The 18607-nt window shown below is 39.7% G+C and overlaps 1 protein-coding gene across 6 annotated transcripts in view; it reads left to right on the forward strand.

Annotated features, from left to right (window-relative positions):
• Window positions 1-18607, forward strand: part of AFF3 (ALF transcription elongation factor 3) — a 554707-nt gene that overhangs the window by 308992 nt on the left and 227108 nt on the right. For all 6 annotated transcript variants that reach the window (XM_060187453.1, XM_060187456.1, XM_060187452.1 and 3 more), the window contains one exon: window positions 17873-17953. In XM_060187453.1, the coding sequence (XP_060043436.1) occupies window positions 17873-17953 (81 nt within the window). The remainder of the gene's footprint in view (window positions 1-17872; window positions 17954-18607) is intronic.

Below are 18607 nucleotides of genomic sequence, written 5' to 3' on the forward strand. Positions count from 1 at the left end.
CACTGAACTACAGCAATAACCATCTTGGTGCCAATACAGAGAAGAAAGATTGCATGTGTCTATCTCATTTTTGCCAGATGATAGCATTTAAAAGCACCTGGACCTTATTTGTATTTGTATTCTCAGCACCTAAAACAATGCTTACTAGCACAAAGCACCTATGAAATATTTAGTGACAATAATTGTTACTTTTTTTTTTCATTTTTACTGGTTGGTTAAAGGTTTACAGTGCAGTTGTTGACACATGGGTACAATTTTTCATCTCTCCTTGCATCATGCAATGGGACGTCAAGGTCCCTTCTAACCCTAACCCCCTCCCTCCTTTCCCAGAGTCCTTTACTTTGGTGCAATACACCATACCCAGTCCAAGTTTCATTTTATGATTTCCCTTTGTGCCCTTATTTAGGTTCCATCTACATATGAGATCATTCAGTATTTATCTTTCTCTTTTTTTATTCTTTTTTAAAAAATATTTATTCCCTTTTGTTGCCCTTGTTGTTTCATTGTTGTAGATATGATAGTTGTTGTTTTTGATGTCGTCGTTGCTGGATAGGACAGAGAGAAATGGAGAGAGCAGGGGAAGATAGAGAGGGGGAGAGAATGATAGGCACCTACAGACCGGCTTCATCACTTGTGAAGTGAAGCCCCTGCAGGTGGGGAGCTGGTGGCTCGAACCAGGATCCTTATGCCAGTCTTTTCGCTTTGCACCACGTGCGCTTAACCCGCTGCGCTACAGCCCGACTCCCTGTCTTTCTAACTTACTTTACCAAATTTTTAACTTACTTTACCAAATATGATATCCAAGATCAGGCAGAGGAGATGGAGTCATCATTTTTAACACCCAAGTAGTATTCCATTGTGTATATATACCACAATATTCTTAGCCTGTCATTGAACATCTGGTTGCTTCCAAGTTTTGGCTATTATAAATTGTGCTGCCATGAATATAGGTATACATAGATCTCTTCTGGTAGGTATTTTGTTTCCTTTGGGTAGATCTTCAGGAGAGAAATTTCTGGGTTATAGAGTAGATCCATTTCTAGTGTTCTGAGAAATAGATAGACTGTTTTCCAAAAGGGTTGGGCCAATTTACATTCCCACCAGCAGTGAAGAAGTGTCCTTTTTCCCCACATCCTTTCCAACATTTGTTGTTTCTGTCCTTTCTAATATATAACATTCTCACTGTTGTAAAGTGGTAACTCATTGTTGTCTTAATTTGCATTTCTCTGACAATAAGTGATTTTAAGCACTTTCATATGTGTCTGTTGGTTCTCTGCATCTCATCCTCAGTAAAGTTTCTATCCATGTTCTTGCCTCATTAAAAATTATTGGGGGGACTAATAGTTTATAATAAATACAGTAGTTGGTATGTATATAAAGTCTCTATTTTCTACAAAACACTCTCACTCCCAGCATCTATCCTCCTCCACCATCATGTACCAGGACCTAAAAGCCACCCCCTCCCACTATCCCCATCCTTTACTTGGTATAATACACCAGACCCAGTCCAAGGTCTACTTTGTGTTTCCCCTTTCTGTTATCATTTCTCAATTTCTGCTCATGAGTGAGCTCATCCCATATTTATGCTTCTCTTTCTGACTTATCTCACTAGCATGATTCCTTCAAGCTCCATCAAAGAGGAGGCAAAGAAGGTGAATTCACCATTTTTAATAGCTGAGTAGTATTCTATTGTGTATATAGACCACAACTTACTCAACCACTCATCTGTTGTTGGACAGCTGGGTTGCTTCCAGGTTTTGGCTATTACAAATTGTGGTGCTGTGAATTAGGTATACACAAATCTTTTTGGATGGTTGTGTTTGGTTCCTTAGGATATATCCCCAAGAGAGAAATTGCAGGGTCATAAGGTAGGGTCACTTCTAGCCATCTGAGAGTTCTCCAGACTGCTTTCCACGGGTGCTGGACCAATTCACATTCCCACCAGCAATGCAGGAGAGTTCTTTTGCCCCCACAACCTCTCCAGCATTTATTGTTATTATCCTTTCTGATGTGTGACATTCTCACAGGGATAACATGGTATCTCATTGTTGTCTTTATTTGCATTTCTCTGACAATCAGTAACTTGGAACTTTTGTTTTCATATGTCTGTTGGCCTTTTGGAGCTCTTCTTTGCTGAATAGTCTATCCATATCTTCTTCACACTTTCAGATGGAATTATTTGGGTGTTTTGGTTGCTTGTTTGTTTGTTTTTTGTTATTGTTCAATTTGGTGAGCTCTTTATATATTTTGGTTATTAGCCTTTTGTCTGATGCATGGCATGTAAAGATCATCTCTCATTCTATAATGGGTTTCTTTGTTTGGGTGATGGTTTCTTTTTCTGTGCAGAAGCATTTTAATTTTATATAGTCAAATAAATAAATCTAGTCTCATTTTATAATGGTTTTTTTTGTAAATTTACTAAGTTTTCTGTATTTTTTTTAGTCCTGCATTTGAAGTATATTGTATATAAGATTTTTCTCCTGTTCTATAGGGTGTCTTGGGTAATGGTAGGTTTTGCTTTGTGGAAGCTTTTCAGTTTGATGTAGTCCCATTGATTTATTTTTATTGCTATTTTCTTTGCTATTAGATGAGTCTTTGAAGACATTTCTTTTTTTTTCCTCCAGGGTTATTGCTGGGCTCGGTGCCTGCACCATGAATCCACCGCTCCTGGAGGCCATTTTTCCCCCTTTTTGTTGCCCTTGTTGTTGTAGCCTCGTTGTGGTTATTACTATTGCCATTGTTGATGTTGTTCGTTGTTGGATAGGATAGAGAGAAATGGAGATAGGAGGGGAAGACAGAGAGGGGGAGAGAAAGATAGACATCTGCAGACCTGCTTCACCGCCTGTGAAGCGACTCCCCTGTAAGTGGGGAGCCAGGGGCTCGAACTGGGATCCTTACGCCAGTCCCTGCGCTTTGCACCACATGCGCTTAACCCACTGCGCCACCGCCCTACCCCTTTGAAGACATTTCTAAAGCACATATTGTAAAGTGTTCTGCCAATATTTTCTTCTATGCATTTGATATATTCAGATCTAATGCCCATGTCTTTGATTCACTTGGTACATGGCAAATGTTCTTGAAATACTAACCAGCTCTCCTCCTGTCTCTGGAGTTAGCCATCCAAATCTAGAGTACTTGGTAGGCTTTTTTGTTTTCTCCTGTAATGTAATCCTAACTTCTATATTCATCCTTAAGATGAGAAGATACTACTTCTGGACTAGAGCAATACCATTCAGTGATTCATAAGTTATCTCTCAAACTAAAGAACTATTTGGGTAAAGTTAATAGACAGGAACCAGTGTGTATGCACAAGGAGTTTAGCTGATACAGGGTTAAAATAAGAACCTGTGCTGTGAACCTCATTGGACTAATAGCACCACAGCTGAGGCTTTTCTGTCCTTGGGTGAATCACAAATCCTACAAAACCAGAAGCTTTCATCTCAGCCCCAAGTACTAGTAGGGTCTGCTGTCCAGGCTGGGCAGCTTTACTGTGTGCCCTAGCTAGATGCTAACTCCTGCCATTAGAGCCCAGTAGTTTCCCATTGCTGCACTCACGTTTACCAATGACTCATTCATGTCTTCTCAGGGGAGTCTTCAGGCAAGAATAGCAGCTACCAGCTGCCTAAGGATCTTCTGTAAGGTATCAAGACAGTTTCCAAATTCTGTAGCACCCAAAACTAGCTTTTGGAAGTGAATATGCTGCTTACCAGTAATTGTACTATTTAAGAAAACTACCAGCCACTGAGCTAGCATCTCTCTTCCCTTTGTGCACATGGTGCTTCAGTGGCAAAGGGAGTTAGAAAAGCAAATTATTGTTTAATAAGCACACTTTCCTTATGCCTTCTATTTGACTATGAATAATTAACCAGCTAAATATTAAATAATTAACCAAGTGAAATAGATTAAAAAACAAACTCATAAATTCTCCTATATGTGCCCCCTCCTTTCCCAAGGTCCACGCCAAAAACTGTCAACATTAATTGTAATAATTTATTCCTATGGAGCATCTCCTTTGTACCAAACAGTATACTAGGTGCTTTGGGTGTTTATCATTAAGACTTGCAGTATTGCTGCAAGTTGGGGTGACCTGTACTCCTTTACAGACACCAGTAACCAGAAAAGTAAACTTGCCCAGGGTCATTGTTCTGTGCTTCACAGCAGGGCAAATGTCTAATGAGATTTCTTAGAGCCCAGGCCTGAGGTTGTTCTGTTCCAACATTCTGCATCTCTGTAATGAACGTAGAAACGTGGGCTTTGTCTAATGTACTCTTCCAGATCATCTGTCTCTGGAAAGGAGGTCGGGGCATGATAAGTGGAAAACACGGCCAAGGATTTAATTATCACTGTGTTCTTCTTCTAGCCTTCACAGTTTTCTTCTCTGTGTCAAATAATTCCAATTTTACCCTTCAGGGCATACAAAAGAGCAGTTTATTACTGGAAACAGATAGTTCTAAAGTTAATTATGATCTGTGCCTATGAAGAAGGCTAATTTCTAAGTGCTTTTTTGATACCACTAAAAGGTGCTACAAGGATCACTACAAGGATCAGAAATAAGGTGGTGACAGTGGCATTATTTAATCACATGACCTTTTGAAAAGCTGTCCAGAAATTTGTCTCACTTCATATAAGCCTAGATTTTGCACGGTTTCTGAAGTAAGCACCAGCCCCAAATCCAGAACTTGGAATTTACTCTTAATGACCCTCAGCTGATTTATTTTTTTTTCTTAAAAGCATCTTTATTTTTTTAAATAGATCCAATTAGTGTATCTCCTATGGATCACAAGGGTTGAGAGTGGAGCAAACTTGGAGGTGTCTGTACATGGCAGCAGGATTCAAGAGTGAGTAAGTCATTTGGGTGTATCATGAAATTGCTTCAGTTGTACACATCAAAACTGCCTTCCTTATATTGAAAGTCCAGGACTGGGCAGTGGTACAACCAATAAGAAACACAAGTTAGCATGTGCCAGGACCTGCGTTTGAGCCCCCAGCCCCCAACCTGTATGTGGGGGGGAGGGCAGTAGAGAACATCACAAGTGGTGGATCAGGCTGTAGGTGTTTCTGTACACCATTTCTCTCTCGTAATAATAATATATATAAACTGAAAATAAAACAATAGCCCCTGAGAGCAGTGGATTTGTCTTGCAGGCACCAAAGACCCAAAGATAATCTTGGTGGAAAAGAATCTTGGTGGAAAAGATATTGTTTGGGCTGGGGGGAAGGAACCCGGTGTAGGCTCTAGTACTTTTGAATTTTTTTTTAATTTTTTATTTATAAAAAGAAAAAATTGACTAAACCATAAGATAAGAGGGGTACAACTCCTCACAATTCTCACCACCAGAACTCTGTATCCCATCCCCTCCCTAATAGCTTTCTTATTCTTTTTTTTCTTTTTTTTAATTTATTTTTTATTTAAGAAAGGATAAATTAACAAAACTATAGGATAGGAGGGGAACAACTCCACACAATTCCCACCACCCAATCTCCATATCCCATCCCCTCCCCTGATAGCTTTCCCATTCTCTATCCCTCTGGGAGTGTGGACCCAGGATCGTTGTGGGTTGCAGAAGGTGGAAGGTCTGGCTTCTGTAATTGCTTCCCTGCTGAACATGGGTGTTGACTGGTCGGTCCATACTCCCAGTCTGCCTCTCTCTTTCCCTAGTAGGGTGGGTCTCTGGGAAAGCAGAGCTCCAGAACACATTGGTGGGGTCTTCAGTCCAGGGAAGCCTGGCCGGCATCCCGATGGCATCTGGAACCTGGTGGCTGAAAAGAGAGTTAACATACAAAGCCAAACAAATTGTTGAGCAATCATGGACCCAAAGGTTGGAATAGTGGAGAGGAAGTGTTAGGGTGCTCACTGCAAACTCTAGTGTACTACTGCTTTCAGGTATATATTTTGCACTAGTTTATGGATACGTGTGAACATATGCTCTCTCTCACAGAAACTGGTGTATATCTAGGTTTTGGGACTTTGTTAGAAAGTGAACCACCTGGGATGGAATTAGAGAATACTATGAAAGAAAAGGTCTCACCCGAGTAATGAAGCTGAAGTGTTGTCATTCCACATGTGAAGTCTCTGGACACAGTCTGAGCTGAAGCATGTTGAGGTGGCAATCGTTATGTTGATTAGGTTGCGATCAGCAGGTGCAATATTATTTGATATGGATTGGAGCTTTCTTATTCTTTAGCCCTCTGGGAGTATGGATCCAAGGTCATTGTGGGATGCAGAAGGTGGAAGGTCTGGCTTCTGTAATTGCTTCCTCGCTAAACATGGGCATTGACAGGTCGATCCATACTCCCAGCCTGCCTCTCTCTTTCCCTAGTAGGGAAGGGCTCTGGGGAGGCAGAGCTCCAGGACATATTGGTGGGGTTGTCTGTCCAGGGAAGTCTGGTCAGCATCATGGTGGCATCTGAAATCTGGTGGTTGAAAAGAGAGTTAACATACAAAGCCAAACAAATTGTTGACCAATCATGGACCTAAAGGCTGGAATAGAGCAGATGAAGAGTTAGGGGGTCCTCCATTTTGTAGATAGCTAGTAGGCATATTTTAGTTAGATTCCAAAGGGCCTGTGACTATGCTAGTTTTTTTTTTTTCTTTTTTCCCTGAGCCTGAAATCTGATATGCAGGTGGATCCAAGTTATTGTCTGGGGAAGATGATGTCATGGCTGGAAAAAGGACCAGAAAGCTGGATCAGGGAAGAGAGTAGCTCCCTAATATGGGAAAGGGGTGTAAATATTGTTGACTGTAAACCCCATCTATTTGATGTGATCTGGGGCCCATATTCAGCTTAGGAGCCTATGTGACCTCTGTATCCCTGTAGATCTGAGCTCACATTCTGTCATCATGAGTAGGAACATTCCAAGCTGCCCCAGTATTAACCCATCTTCCTCAGGTGTAGCATAGAGTATGTTGTCCATTCTCCCTTCACAGGATGGAACATTCTCTACCATTGTTGATCCAAGTTGAGGGCCCACAAAGGGGACTTTTGAAATTTTAACACAATGATCAATGCTAAATATAATCCCCAAACTATGTGATGGGAATTATTAACACAAAGTGTTTTTAAAGATTAATTTGGAGGGGCCAAGCTGTGACATACCCAGTTAAGTGTACATATCACCACGTGCAAGGACCCGGGTTCAAGCCCCTACTCCCCACTTGTAGGGAGTATACTTCACAAGCATTGAAGCATGCCAGCAGGTGTCTCTGTCATGTCAAATAAAAATAGAAAGAGAAAAAAATGGCCACTGGCAGTGGATTCATCATGCAGGCACAGGGCCCCAGAAATAATCATGGTAGCAAAGAAAGGAAAAAATTACACATGTGTGGAGACAGAGAAAAAAAAAGGGAGAGGACCCCCCCCCCCCCTTAGACCAACACACTGTCATATGTGGTGCTTGGGGTCAAACTTAAGGAGTCACGTTCCACATTCTGTCACTTCACCAAGCACCAGGAATAAAAGGAGCTTTGAAAGTCAGCTGAATCTACAAACGTATTTTTTTTTTATTGTTCCAAAGGTCCCAAGTAAGTAGGGCAGGGTATGCACTTAATCCAGAGGAGTGACCAGAGTATAAGACAGGTTATATTCACCTTCCAGCACCCAGTGAAAACTGAAAACCAACAAGACTGCATCTAGAACAAGAAATTTCCAGGACAAAAATGCAAGAGGAATGGATACAGCATGAAATGATCATTTTAAACAGTGGTGCTTGAGCCTGGATTGGCCAGTGCTCTTATCCTTTCATGGAGATTCCCATGTTGGCAGGAACAGCTGAAGTCAGGGAGGTGAGGGCTGGTTGGAATTTTAGCAACCTAAGCTCTATTATGAAAAATAGATCTAAAAAAAAATATTAGTGGACTGTCAAAATAGCTCTCCTAGATAATGCACGTGCTTTGTCATGTGCATGACTCAGGTTCAAGTCCACAAAAGGAAGCTTCGTTGTTTGGATAGCTTTCCTCTTTCCCCTTGTCTCTCTGTATCTGTTTGAAAAGTTAACCCAGGGCAGTGAAATTCCTTTAGTGATGAGAGGGAGGAGTGTGTGTGTGTGTGTGTGTGTGTGTGTGTGTGTGTGTGTGTGTGTGTGTGTGTGTGTGTGTGTTTCTGTGTCTGTTTCTGTCTATCCAAATGAAAACTACCCTAGAATATTGAAATCACAAAAGCACTAAGTCACAGCTCTGTGACCTTTAACTCCTATGAGGAAAGGAGTGTGTTTGTCCTGTTTATCTTGTTGGAAGGTTGCTGCCTTGCTCCCCAGGAGCAGACCAGAAAGAGTGTTCTCCTGTTACCAGATACAGTGCCCCTGTTAGCTTCTGGCATTCCAGGGCTAGAGAGTAGAATAGCAATTACCATGTTCTGTTATTGGTGGCACTTATTTGATAAGTGTGTCATAACATAAATAATATGTGTGAAAGAACTGAAAAGCTGAGTGATTATTTTGATATGGGAACTGAAAAGAGAATAATGCTCAGCTGCAGCCACTGCCACACATAAAAGAAAAAATCAGCTCTGGAAATTTATATGTTTATTCTCAAGTGATAGAATTAATCCAGTGTGGTATTTAGAAGAAGGTAAGTTTCTCAGCACAGAGAGTTCTGGCGTGAGCTGTGATCATTTGCCAAGCTGTGGAGAGAGAGATCTCTGCCAGGAGAACTCTTGAGTAGCTGGGCCTGTTGACTCATTTGCTGAAAGAGAAGTAATCTGACCTCTCAATCTTGGCAACACTCGCAGGTGTTTGCTAAAGCAAGTGTAATTTATTGTTGCCATCATTTTACAGGCATGAATCAGAGAGGTGACATAAGTCCTTTTTGTTTTTTCTGTTGTACAATACATTTGAGGAGTTGTAAGAAAGTTGTAAGGCATGATTCCTTCCCTTAAAGAGATTATAATATATTTGTGGTTTAAAAGTTTATAATCTGAAAGTGTTAACACATTAAAGGAAAACTCACAGTATTGGGGAGCACATTAATGTTAAATAAGGGACTGTGAACACGAGTAAAGGAGAATGAGAGGGATACACTCACAGAGAGTCATGCCGTCATAGAGAAGCTTGAATGGGAAAGAGTGACTAGAATGATATTAAAGGAACAGCTAAAAATGTTGGGGCAGAAAAACCTAGTACAGAACAAGAGAGAAGCCATCTGACTTGGGGAAGGGCTGGATAAAGTAAGAATAGAGGAGGGAGTCGGGTGGTAGCGCAGCGGGTTAAGCGCATGTGGCGCAAAGTGCAAGAACCGGTGGAAGGATCCCGGTTCGAGTCCCTGGCTCTCCACCTGCAGGGGCATTGCTTCACAGGCAGTGAAGTTAGGTCTGCAGGTGTCTATCTTTCTCTCCCCTTCTCTGTCTTCCCCTCCTTTCTCCATTTCTTTCTGTCCTATCCAACAATGACATAAGTAACAACAATAATAACTACAACAATAAAACAACAAGGGCAGCAAAAGGGAATAAATAAATAAAAACACACACACAAAAAAAAAGAACAGAGGGGCCAGGCAGTAACATATTTGGTTGAGCTTACAAATGACCATGCTCTGGATCCAGCCCCCACCTGCAAGGAGTAAGTTTCATATGTGGTAAAGCAGTGCTGCAGGTGTATCTATTTCACTGTAGGACTATGTGAAAGCTTGTTAGAGCTTAGGGAAGCTCTCCCATCTTCGGATGGCAGTCTGGAAAGACACCCCACTTGTTAGCCTCTCTCCTCATAGAGATGAGCCAAGAGGGGAAAGTCTCCCAGACTCAGTTTCTCTTTGTTAGTCTCTCAAACTCACAGAAATCCTACAGGCCTCTCACACTTAGTTTCTCTCTGCTAGCAGGCCACTTGGCTGCCTGCTTTAAGGTTCACTCAAAGTTCATGATAGTCTCTCAGAGTTCACACATCCACTTCACCTTTTGATCACAAAGGAGAATACACTCTATCATACACCCCAACACCAGACAAAGAAAGCCCCAAAATCTTATTTCCTTGTGTCCTTTTCTTCTTCTAGCGTTTGCCCTTCTTCCGTAGCCAGTCAACAGCATCAGGTTGAAAGCTGTCAGGAGCTGCTTGTTGCTGGCTTTGAAAGTGACTGGGATCCATGTGGATTCAGTCGGCTAGGAAGGATCGTTAGTTTCCCCAATGAATGGGTACTCACGGGATGCACCACGGGAAGGTCGATCCAATGCAACCCCTTGTGTCCTTTGATATCTATGATTCATGTCAAGCTTTGTTTCTCTTTACTCTACCTCACCTTACTGGTTTAACCCCTATGCCTTCATCAAATGCCTTTGGATAATTAACTTCCCTGCATCATGGAGACTAATTGTCTTGACCTTTATGTATCACATCAATTCTTGTCATACCAGCCTCCTATCATAGGGGCAAGCTGACCTGTAAGAAACCTGTAATTTCTGACATATTTGAAAAATGTTCTTTGTTTAAATCTCTATATAAACCCAAGCCCACCCCCAAATAAAACGAGTGTTTGTACCAGAATACTCCCTAATATCTCCTTTCTGAAATGCTGAGCCCTTGAACTAGTGAGGGAGAATTGTTGACTTGCCTCCTGGCTGGATCCACCCAACGTGAGCCCCAGCATTTCACTCTCCCTCCACCACCCCCTTCCCTTCCCTTTTTTTTTTGTTTAATAATTTTAAAAATATTTTTACTAATTTATTATTGGTTACAGACAGAGAGAAATTGAGGGGGGAGATAGAGCAAGAGAGAGACAGAGAGGCACTTATAGCCCTGCTTCACCACTTGTGAAACTTTTCCCCCTGAAAGTAGGGATCAAGAATTTGAATCTGCACACTGTAATGTGTGCACTTACCCAGGTGCACCACCACCTCGCCCCTCCATCCCCTCCCCTTTCAATTTCTGTCTGTACTATAAAATATAAGAAAATAAAACAGAAAGGAAGGAAAGAAAGAAGAAAGAAGGTAGTAACATAAGAGCATTCCTGATGGCACTACAGAACATCTTGAATGCTTGGACTAAGGTCATTGGAAGTTTTGGCAAAAGGGCAGCATAGCCCCCATCATACTGGAAGATGCTTCTTTCTAGTGTCTTTCCCTCTCCTTCTCTGTCTTTCTATATGAAAATGTTAGTCCAGAGTGGTGAAGCCCTGGTGAAAAGCCCAAAAGTAATCTTGAAAGAGCTGGAAGGTAGTTCACTCAGTAGAGTGTAAACTTTACTATGTGCAATAACCCAGGTTTGAGAGTCCAGCCACCATATGGGAGTACTTCAATGGTGGAAGCTTCACAAGCAGTGGATCAATACTGTGGTGTTTCTCCTCCTCTTTCTATTTCTCCTTCCTTCCCTCCCTGTCTTGTACTATCTGTCTAAAAGAAAAAGTCTGTCAGAAGTGTTGGAACCATGGAAGTGTGGAACCTCTGTAATAAGCCTGGTAATAATAAGCCTGGTAATAATAATAATAATAAGCCTGTGGAACCTCTGTAATAAGCAACATAAAAATGAGAAGAAGTTACTTTGAAAAGTGTCCCTTGGGTAACTAGATTTTTGCTTAGAGTGATGGCATTGGGCAAGTTGTGTAAAGAAGTACAGTAAATCTATACTTAATACATCAATTGATTCTTGGAAATTGCAACTTTAAACAACATACAACACAACCAATTTCATTTAGGATAATTGATGTTTATAAGCAAGAGTTATATCCTCAGTGTATTTCCACTCACCAAACTTGCAAGACCCAAGACACTTCTAATATTAAACAGTCAATTGTATTTACTCACTCATTTTCCAATCCACTTATTTCAGTTCAAGTTTATAGGTGACTGAAGCCTATGCCGGTAGTTCAAGCAACTCGGCAGGAACCAACTCCTGAACAGAATCCCCTTCCACCATTGGGCACATCACATGCTCACCCCAACTGAGACAATTTCGACACAGCACTGAATCTTATATGCACATCTCTGGGATATGGGAGAACTCAGAACATCTGTGCAGACAGGAAAAGAATCTGCAGTGGTTCTGCCCTGGAGTCATGTTGTTTGCTTGCTTGCTTATTCATTTTTCTTTCATCAATGTTAGAACAAAGCAACATTGAAGAAAATTACAGGATTTGTTATTTGATGGCCTGTTTTATGTTCATTCTTAATCCCAGCAGTTGGATAATCTAAAAGACAAGAAAGCTTTCCTAAAAACTGAAGAGCCCTTAGTCTCATTCTTATTTGGTAAGAAAAATCAAAAGGGAGGAGAGAGAGAGAGAGGGAGAGAGAGGATGAGAGGTAGAAAGAGAGGTCAGTGCAGTAACAGAGGAGTTTATAAACTCAGTCAGACTTTGGAGTTAATATATTCTTGTCCGGCATTAGCTGTGATCCAAGATATAATTAAATGACTCCCAAGTGGAGAAAATGGGAGCAATGGGAAGAAGAAAGGATTGGCTGAGTTCAGGGGGTTCAAAGGGAACAGTGGAGCTTGTGACCTGGCATTGGTGGCTTTGCAGAAAAGAATGTGAGGCAAGCTACATTTTTAGCAATTATGAAAAAGATTACCTCTGTTTACATTTTATTTGTTTATTTTTATTTATAAAATGGAAATATTGACAATACCATAGGATATGAGAATTACAATTCCACACAATTCCCACCACCAGAACTCTATATCCAGCCCCCTCCCTTGATAGCTTTCCTATTCTTTATCCCTCTGAGAGTATGGACCCAGGATCATTATGAGGTGCAGAAGGTGGGAGTTCTGGCGTCTGTAATTGCTTCACCACTGAACATGGGCATTGGCAGGCCGATCCATACTCCCATACTGTTTCTTTCTTTCCCTAGTTGGGTAGGGATCTGGGGAGGTGGGGCTCCAGGACACATTGTTGGAGTCATCTGCCCTGGCAAGTTCATTTGACATCATGATAGCATCTAGCTGAAAAAGAGTTAAGATAGAAAGCAGAACAAATTGTTGACTAATCATGAACCTAATGGCAAGAATATTGCAGATGAAGATTTTGGGTCTCCATTTTGGACAAAGCTAGTAGGTCTATTTTAGGTATAGTCCAAGGGGCTCATGACTTCAGTAGTTTTTGCCTGAGCCTGACAGCTAATATGTAGGTGGCCTAAGTTATTGTCTGGGAGATGGTGTCATAGTTGGAAATATGTCTACATTTTAAAACACTACCAGGAATAAAATACAAGTTAAACATTTTCTAATCAGATCGAATTATCTCATGGACTATTATTTTGTCAGACAACTATTTCCATGAAAAAATTCAGGAATCTGTTCTTCAGCATAATCTCAACATAATACTTAAGAACATAATGCTCTCTTTAAATAACTTTCTGTTTTAGTAATATACAGTTTATAGCAATAATTACAAGTTTGATTGCAAATTACATCTCTGGAATACTTCATTCCTTAATAAAAAACGGTTTCTCATATAGTCACTCACTGTAGACTCCCAACAATGATAATTCAGAAAGAAATTATATTTCTCATATTAGAAACAAGAAGTCTGAAACTTACTTGAAATTAATCAGCTCTATCATTTGTTGGATGATTAAATATAAGGGAGCCATGCTATGCTCTTTGTATGTATTATCTCATTTATTCCTCATGACTAAACCATAAGGTAGTTAACATCTCCATTTCCTCTGCGTCTAGCATACCACAAGCAGAGCTATGATTGATTTCAAAGTCTACAGCTTGAAATCACTACATTTTACTAAGGATATGACTTACCTTAGAAGTTATGGAAATAGTCTCTTTGCCTTTAATTTTCCCTTTAACCCCTAATGGAAGATTTTGATATAATGAATCATCAGTCTTACATTGCATTTTCATTAAAAACAAATATAAGGCAGGCTAAATAGCTCACTTGAATAGTGAACTACTTTGCAATGTGCTTGTCCCAGATTCAAGCCCAACCCCTACAAAATGAAAGGAAGCTCTGGCTGCTATGGTCTTTTTCATTCTCACTTTCCCTCCTGATGTATATATATATATATATATATATATATATATATATATATATATATATATATATATATATATATATCATGTAAATAAATTTTCTTTGTTTTTTTTTAAATTCTAGTAGATTTGAATGTTTTAAGCAATAATTATATGTATTATTCCCACATATACCTAGCAGAGTTCATTAGATCTAAAAATCAAATGGAAATATTTAGCCAAAATTTAGCCTTGAAATATAGGCATTAAGCTCAGTTCAATAAGTTAATAATGTGCATTTAATTTGTAAGATGCCTCATTCTGCACAAAGATGACCAGTCATTGGCCCTTTCTAACATATCTTCAGTCTGTCTTTACAGTATGGGGCTTAATAAATCTGAACAGTCTTAAAATATCTTTTTAGTATTCCTAAATATGATTTTTATTGTAGAGTGAGAAAAGTGGCAGAGAGAGAAAAATGACTGAGTAAAGATTAGGATGTATACTTAATAAGCTATGATACAAAATACAAAAAGAAACTAAGAATTACTAGCGAAAGAATAAGTTCAGGGCCAGGTGGTGGCACACCTGATTGAGTGCACCTGTTACAATGCACAAGGACCCAGGTTCAAGCCCCCGTCCTTACCTGCAGGTGGAAAGCTTCACAAGTGGTGAAGCAGTGCTGCAGGTGTCTCTCTGTCCCTCTGTCTCTCCCTTCCCTCTCAATTTCTGACTGTTTCTATCAAATAAATAAATAAATAAAGGTAATTAAAACATTTAAAATCATTTTTTTAAAAAAAGAAAGAATAAGTTCTCTGGAGGAGCATCAGATGGGATTTATTTTATATTGGAACATGGGAAGATTCGTCACAAGAGCCAGTTCTTGGGTGATAGTCAAAATTCTATCCATGTCCTTTCCCCATTTTTGGATGGGGTTATTTGTTTTCTTGTTGTTGAGTTTGGCAAGCCCTTTATATTTATTTTTATGTATCACCCAAGAACTGGCTGTTCTGATGAAAAAGAAACCCTCCTGTACTGCGGGTGGGAATGTAAATTGATCCAACCTCTGTGAAGAACAGTCTGGAGAACTCTCAGAAGGCTAGAAATGGAGCTACCCTATGATCCTGCAATTCCTCTCCTGGGGATAGATCCTAAAGAACCCAACACACCCATCCAAAAAGATCTGTGTACACATATGTTCTTAGCAGCACAATTTGCAATAGCCAAAACCTGGAAGCAACCCAGGTGTCCAACAATAGATGAGTGGCTGAGCAAGTTGTGGTATATATACAAAATGAAAATACTACTCAGCTATAAAAAATGGTGACTTCATCGTTTTCAGCCGATCTTGGATGGACCTTGAAAAATTCATGTTAAGTGAAATAAGTCAGAAGCAGAAGGATGAATATGAGATGATCTCACTCTCAGGCAGAAGTTGAAAAAACAAAATCAGAAGAGAAAACACAGTAGAACCTGGACTGAATTGGCATATTGCACCAAAGTAAAAGACTCTGGGTGGGGGTGGTGGGGAGAATACAGGTCCAAGAAGGATGACAGAGGTTGTATTGTTTTCCATATAACAATACAACCCTAGTGGGGGTTGTATTGTTATATGGAAAACTGAGAAGTGTTATGCATGTACAAATATATTTACTCTCAAATGTAAAACATTAATTCCCCAATAAAGAAATTTTAAAAAAAAGAAAAAGAAAAAGTGGCTCAAATTGGAGTGGTAGCATGGATCTATGGACAAAACCAGATAACATTCTGGACACAAATTTAGCAGTGGCTGCTTAATGGCTTTGAAAAAGACAATAGAGATAGATACAGAACAAGCTTATATGGGGGCCGGATAAGGGCACACCCCATTAAGTGGTGCACATATCACCATGTAGAAGAACCCAGGTTGGAGCACCACTCTCCACCTTCAGTGGGAATCTTCATAAGCAGGTCTGCAGGTGTCTGTCTTTCTTTCTTCCTCTCTATCACCCCCTCCTCTTTCAATATCTCTCTGTCCTATCTAGTAAAAATAGAGAAAAAAGAAAAAATGGCTCATGGGAGTGGTGGATTCATAGTGTTGGCACTGAGCCTTAGCAATAACCCTTGGTGGCAATAAGATTAAATAAATAAATAAGTATTTGTTTATTTATTTATTTAAACATTGGGGAGCAGATACAGAAGGGCCTCTGAATCTTCTTCTGCTCTACAGTGGGTACTTTTCTTTAATAGTAAAATGAAGAAAAAAGAACGCTTAGCATGGCTATGTGCTTATCCCACCTGTGTGGCTGAGTAACTGGCAAGAAATAATATAGGAATCCATTAATCCTTCCAGAGTGAGGCTGAATACACTTTTTCTTCCTGCTCCCTTGTGTGTCTGGATTGTCTGAGGTGTTTGGGGAGGAGAGTTCCCCAAGAAACGAATTCACAAGACCATCCTCCAGAAAAAACTTACTTCAAGCATGACAGAAAGTCTTTTCAACTTCACCCCTACCCAAAGCATGTGAGAAAATGTCTCCCCCCTCCCTCCAGAGCACTGCACAGCTCTGGCTTAGGATGGTAACCTAGGAACTCAGAACCTCAGATGTGGAAGTCTTTTGCATAACCATTATGCTGTCTCCTCTATGAGAAAATGTCTTAGCCTACTAAAGAGAGAATTTCTATTTTCTTGCAGTGAACCAACAACTATAGCCTTTATGTTTGCTTAAGATTGAAAGTGAAAGGAAATCAAGAAATAGTGCCCAGAGGCTATTTGTAAACACCAAATAGCTTCCCAGAAATCAGAATTGGTTCAATTTAATTCCATAATCATTTAGTAAAATCATATCTCTTCCAGGAGATGGAATTGAAGAACACTGAGAGTAAATAAAGCAGTACCTTTCACACAGTTTAGTAGAAGTATATGTCAAAAAATCATATGATAGACTATTGTATGCCTAGCTAAAGTTCTGTTTTTTCTTTGATTTTACTGGTGATTTAATAATGATCATAATATTATAGGGGGTATATTTCCATACTGTAGCCACCACCAAAGTTCTGTGCCCTCCTTGTGCCCCCGCACCATAGTTCTCACAAAGTCTTAGAAAAAAATTGATCACTCTTATTGGGGTTTTTTATTATTATTTATTCCCTTTTGTTGCCCTTGTTTTCTTGTTGTTATTGATGTCGCTGTTGTTGGATAGGACAGAGAGAAATGGAGAGAGATGGGGAAGACAGAGAAGGGGGAAAGAAAGACACCTGCAGACCTGCTTCAGCGCTTGTGAAGCGACTCTCCTGCAGGTGAGGAGCCAGGGGCTCAAACTGGAATCCTTAGGCCGGTCCTTGTGCTTTGTGCCACCTACGCTTAACCCACTGCGCTACTGCCGGACTCCCAGATCACTCTTACTGTTTAAGAGTTTCAGTTCCCTGTCTTTAACACTGTTTAAAAATATATAACATTCTTTTCCTCTTCATTTCATATGTATGATTTGTTTTGTAACTTCTCCATGAGTGTGATGTTTATAAAGACCAGAGAGATTTGTAGGGGGTTTAAAGCTCATATTAAAATCAGTTTCAAATCAAATAAATATATATATTCTAATAATGATTTCTAAAATTTAAATTGTTTTGCATATTCTTAAGAATCACTTTATGAATTTTGTAAGATCAGATCCAAGAAAAGCAGCTCTCTTTGCCTGGCATTTGCCATAGAACTAGTAGTGGGTTATCCTTTTATTCAGGAGCATAAATGAAAGTAAAATAGCCTTGTCAATCTTTTTCAAGGAATAAAGGGGATATTGAGATAGCCGTGAGTTCAAATATTGTTAAAATTAGGGAAATAAATTGTATGAGTGGGTTTCACAAAATGTCTTAAAAAATGTCTCTTTCAATCTTCTTCACAACTTTAATCATTCTTTTCCCCTTTGACAGTGTATCAAGATTTGCTTGCTTTATATACTACTGACTATAAATACTCTTATGAATTACAACATTGTGTGTTTTTCTCTCCCTTTAGGAGATGACCTGGCTTCCACCACTTTCTGCTATTCAAGCACCTAGCAAAGTGGAATCAAGCAAATTTCCATTTCCAAATAAGGTGAGATCTTATATAGCTTAGTGGGAATATGCTGTACTCACACAGTGATATTGAGTGACAATGTGTTTACCCTTGACTACCTTTTCTTCTGTAAGCATTCCAGTCAAAAGCATATGCATCTGATTTTCAACTATTTGAAGCATGTATTTTTCATCAAAGAGAGATAATCAAACGTACAGTCTTATCTGCCTGTCTGTCTATACTTTCTGTAAATGTTTGAATGCATTCCACCTGTATCCTTGCACATGGTCATGTCTGTGCTCAGCTGGCTGTGCCATTGCCCTGTCTCCCTCCCCTCACCCCCCCATTCTAAGTTGACTTATTTACCTGAATAAAGAGCAGTTTGAGATCTTTCCAAGAGGTCACAAAATGATATGCCCTCTTAGGTTATCATTCATCAGCTCTTCAAAAGATTAAATTGTATTACAATATGCCTAGCAATTTCATTCCTATCTGTATACCCCAAGAGAATTAAAAACACTCATTCCTATGCAATAATTTGAACATGCCTCTCCACACAGGATTAATCCTAGCAGTCCATAAGTGCAGATGACACAAACATCTCTCAACTCATGAATATAGCAAAAGTGGTGTATTCTTTTTTAAAAAAAATTTTATTAGTAATTTAATGATGATCAACAAGATTGTGGGATA

The sequence above is a fragment of the Erinaceus europaeus genome, chromosome 3, assembly GCF_950295315.1.
Source record: "Erinaceus europaeus chromosome 3, mEriEur2.1, whole genome shotgun sequence".
Lineage (NCBI taxonomy): Eukaryota > Metazoa > Chordata > Mammalia > Eulipotyphla > Erinaceidae > Erinaceus > Erinaceus europaeus.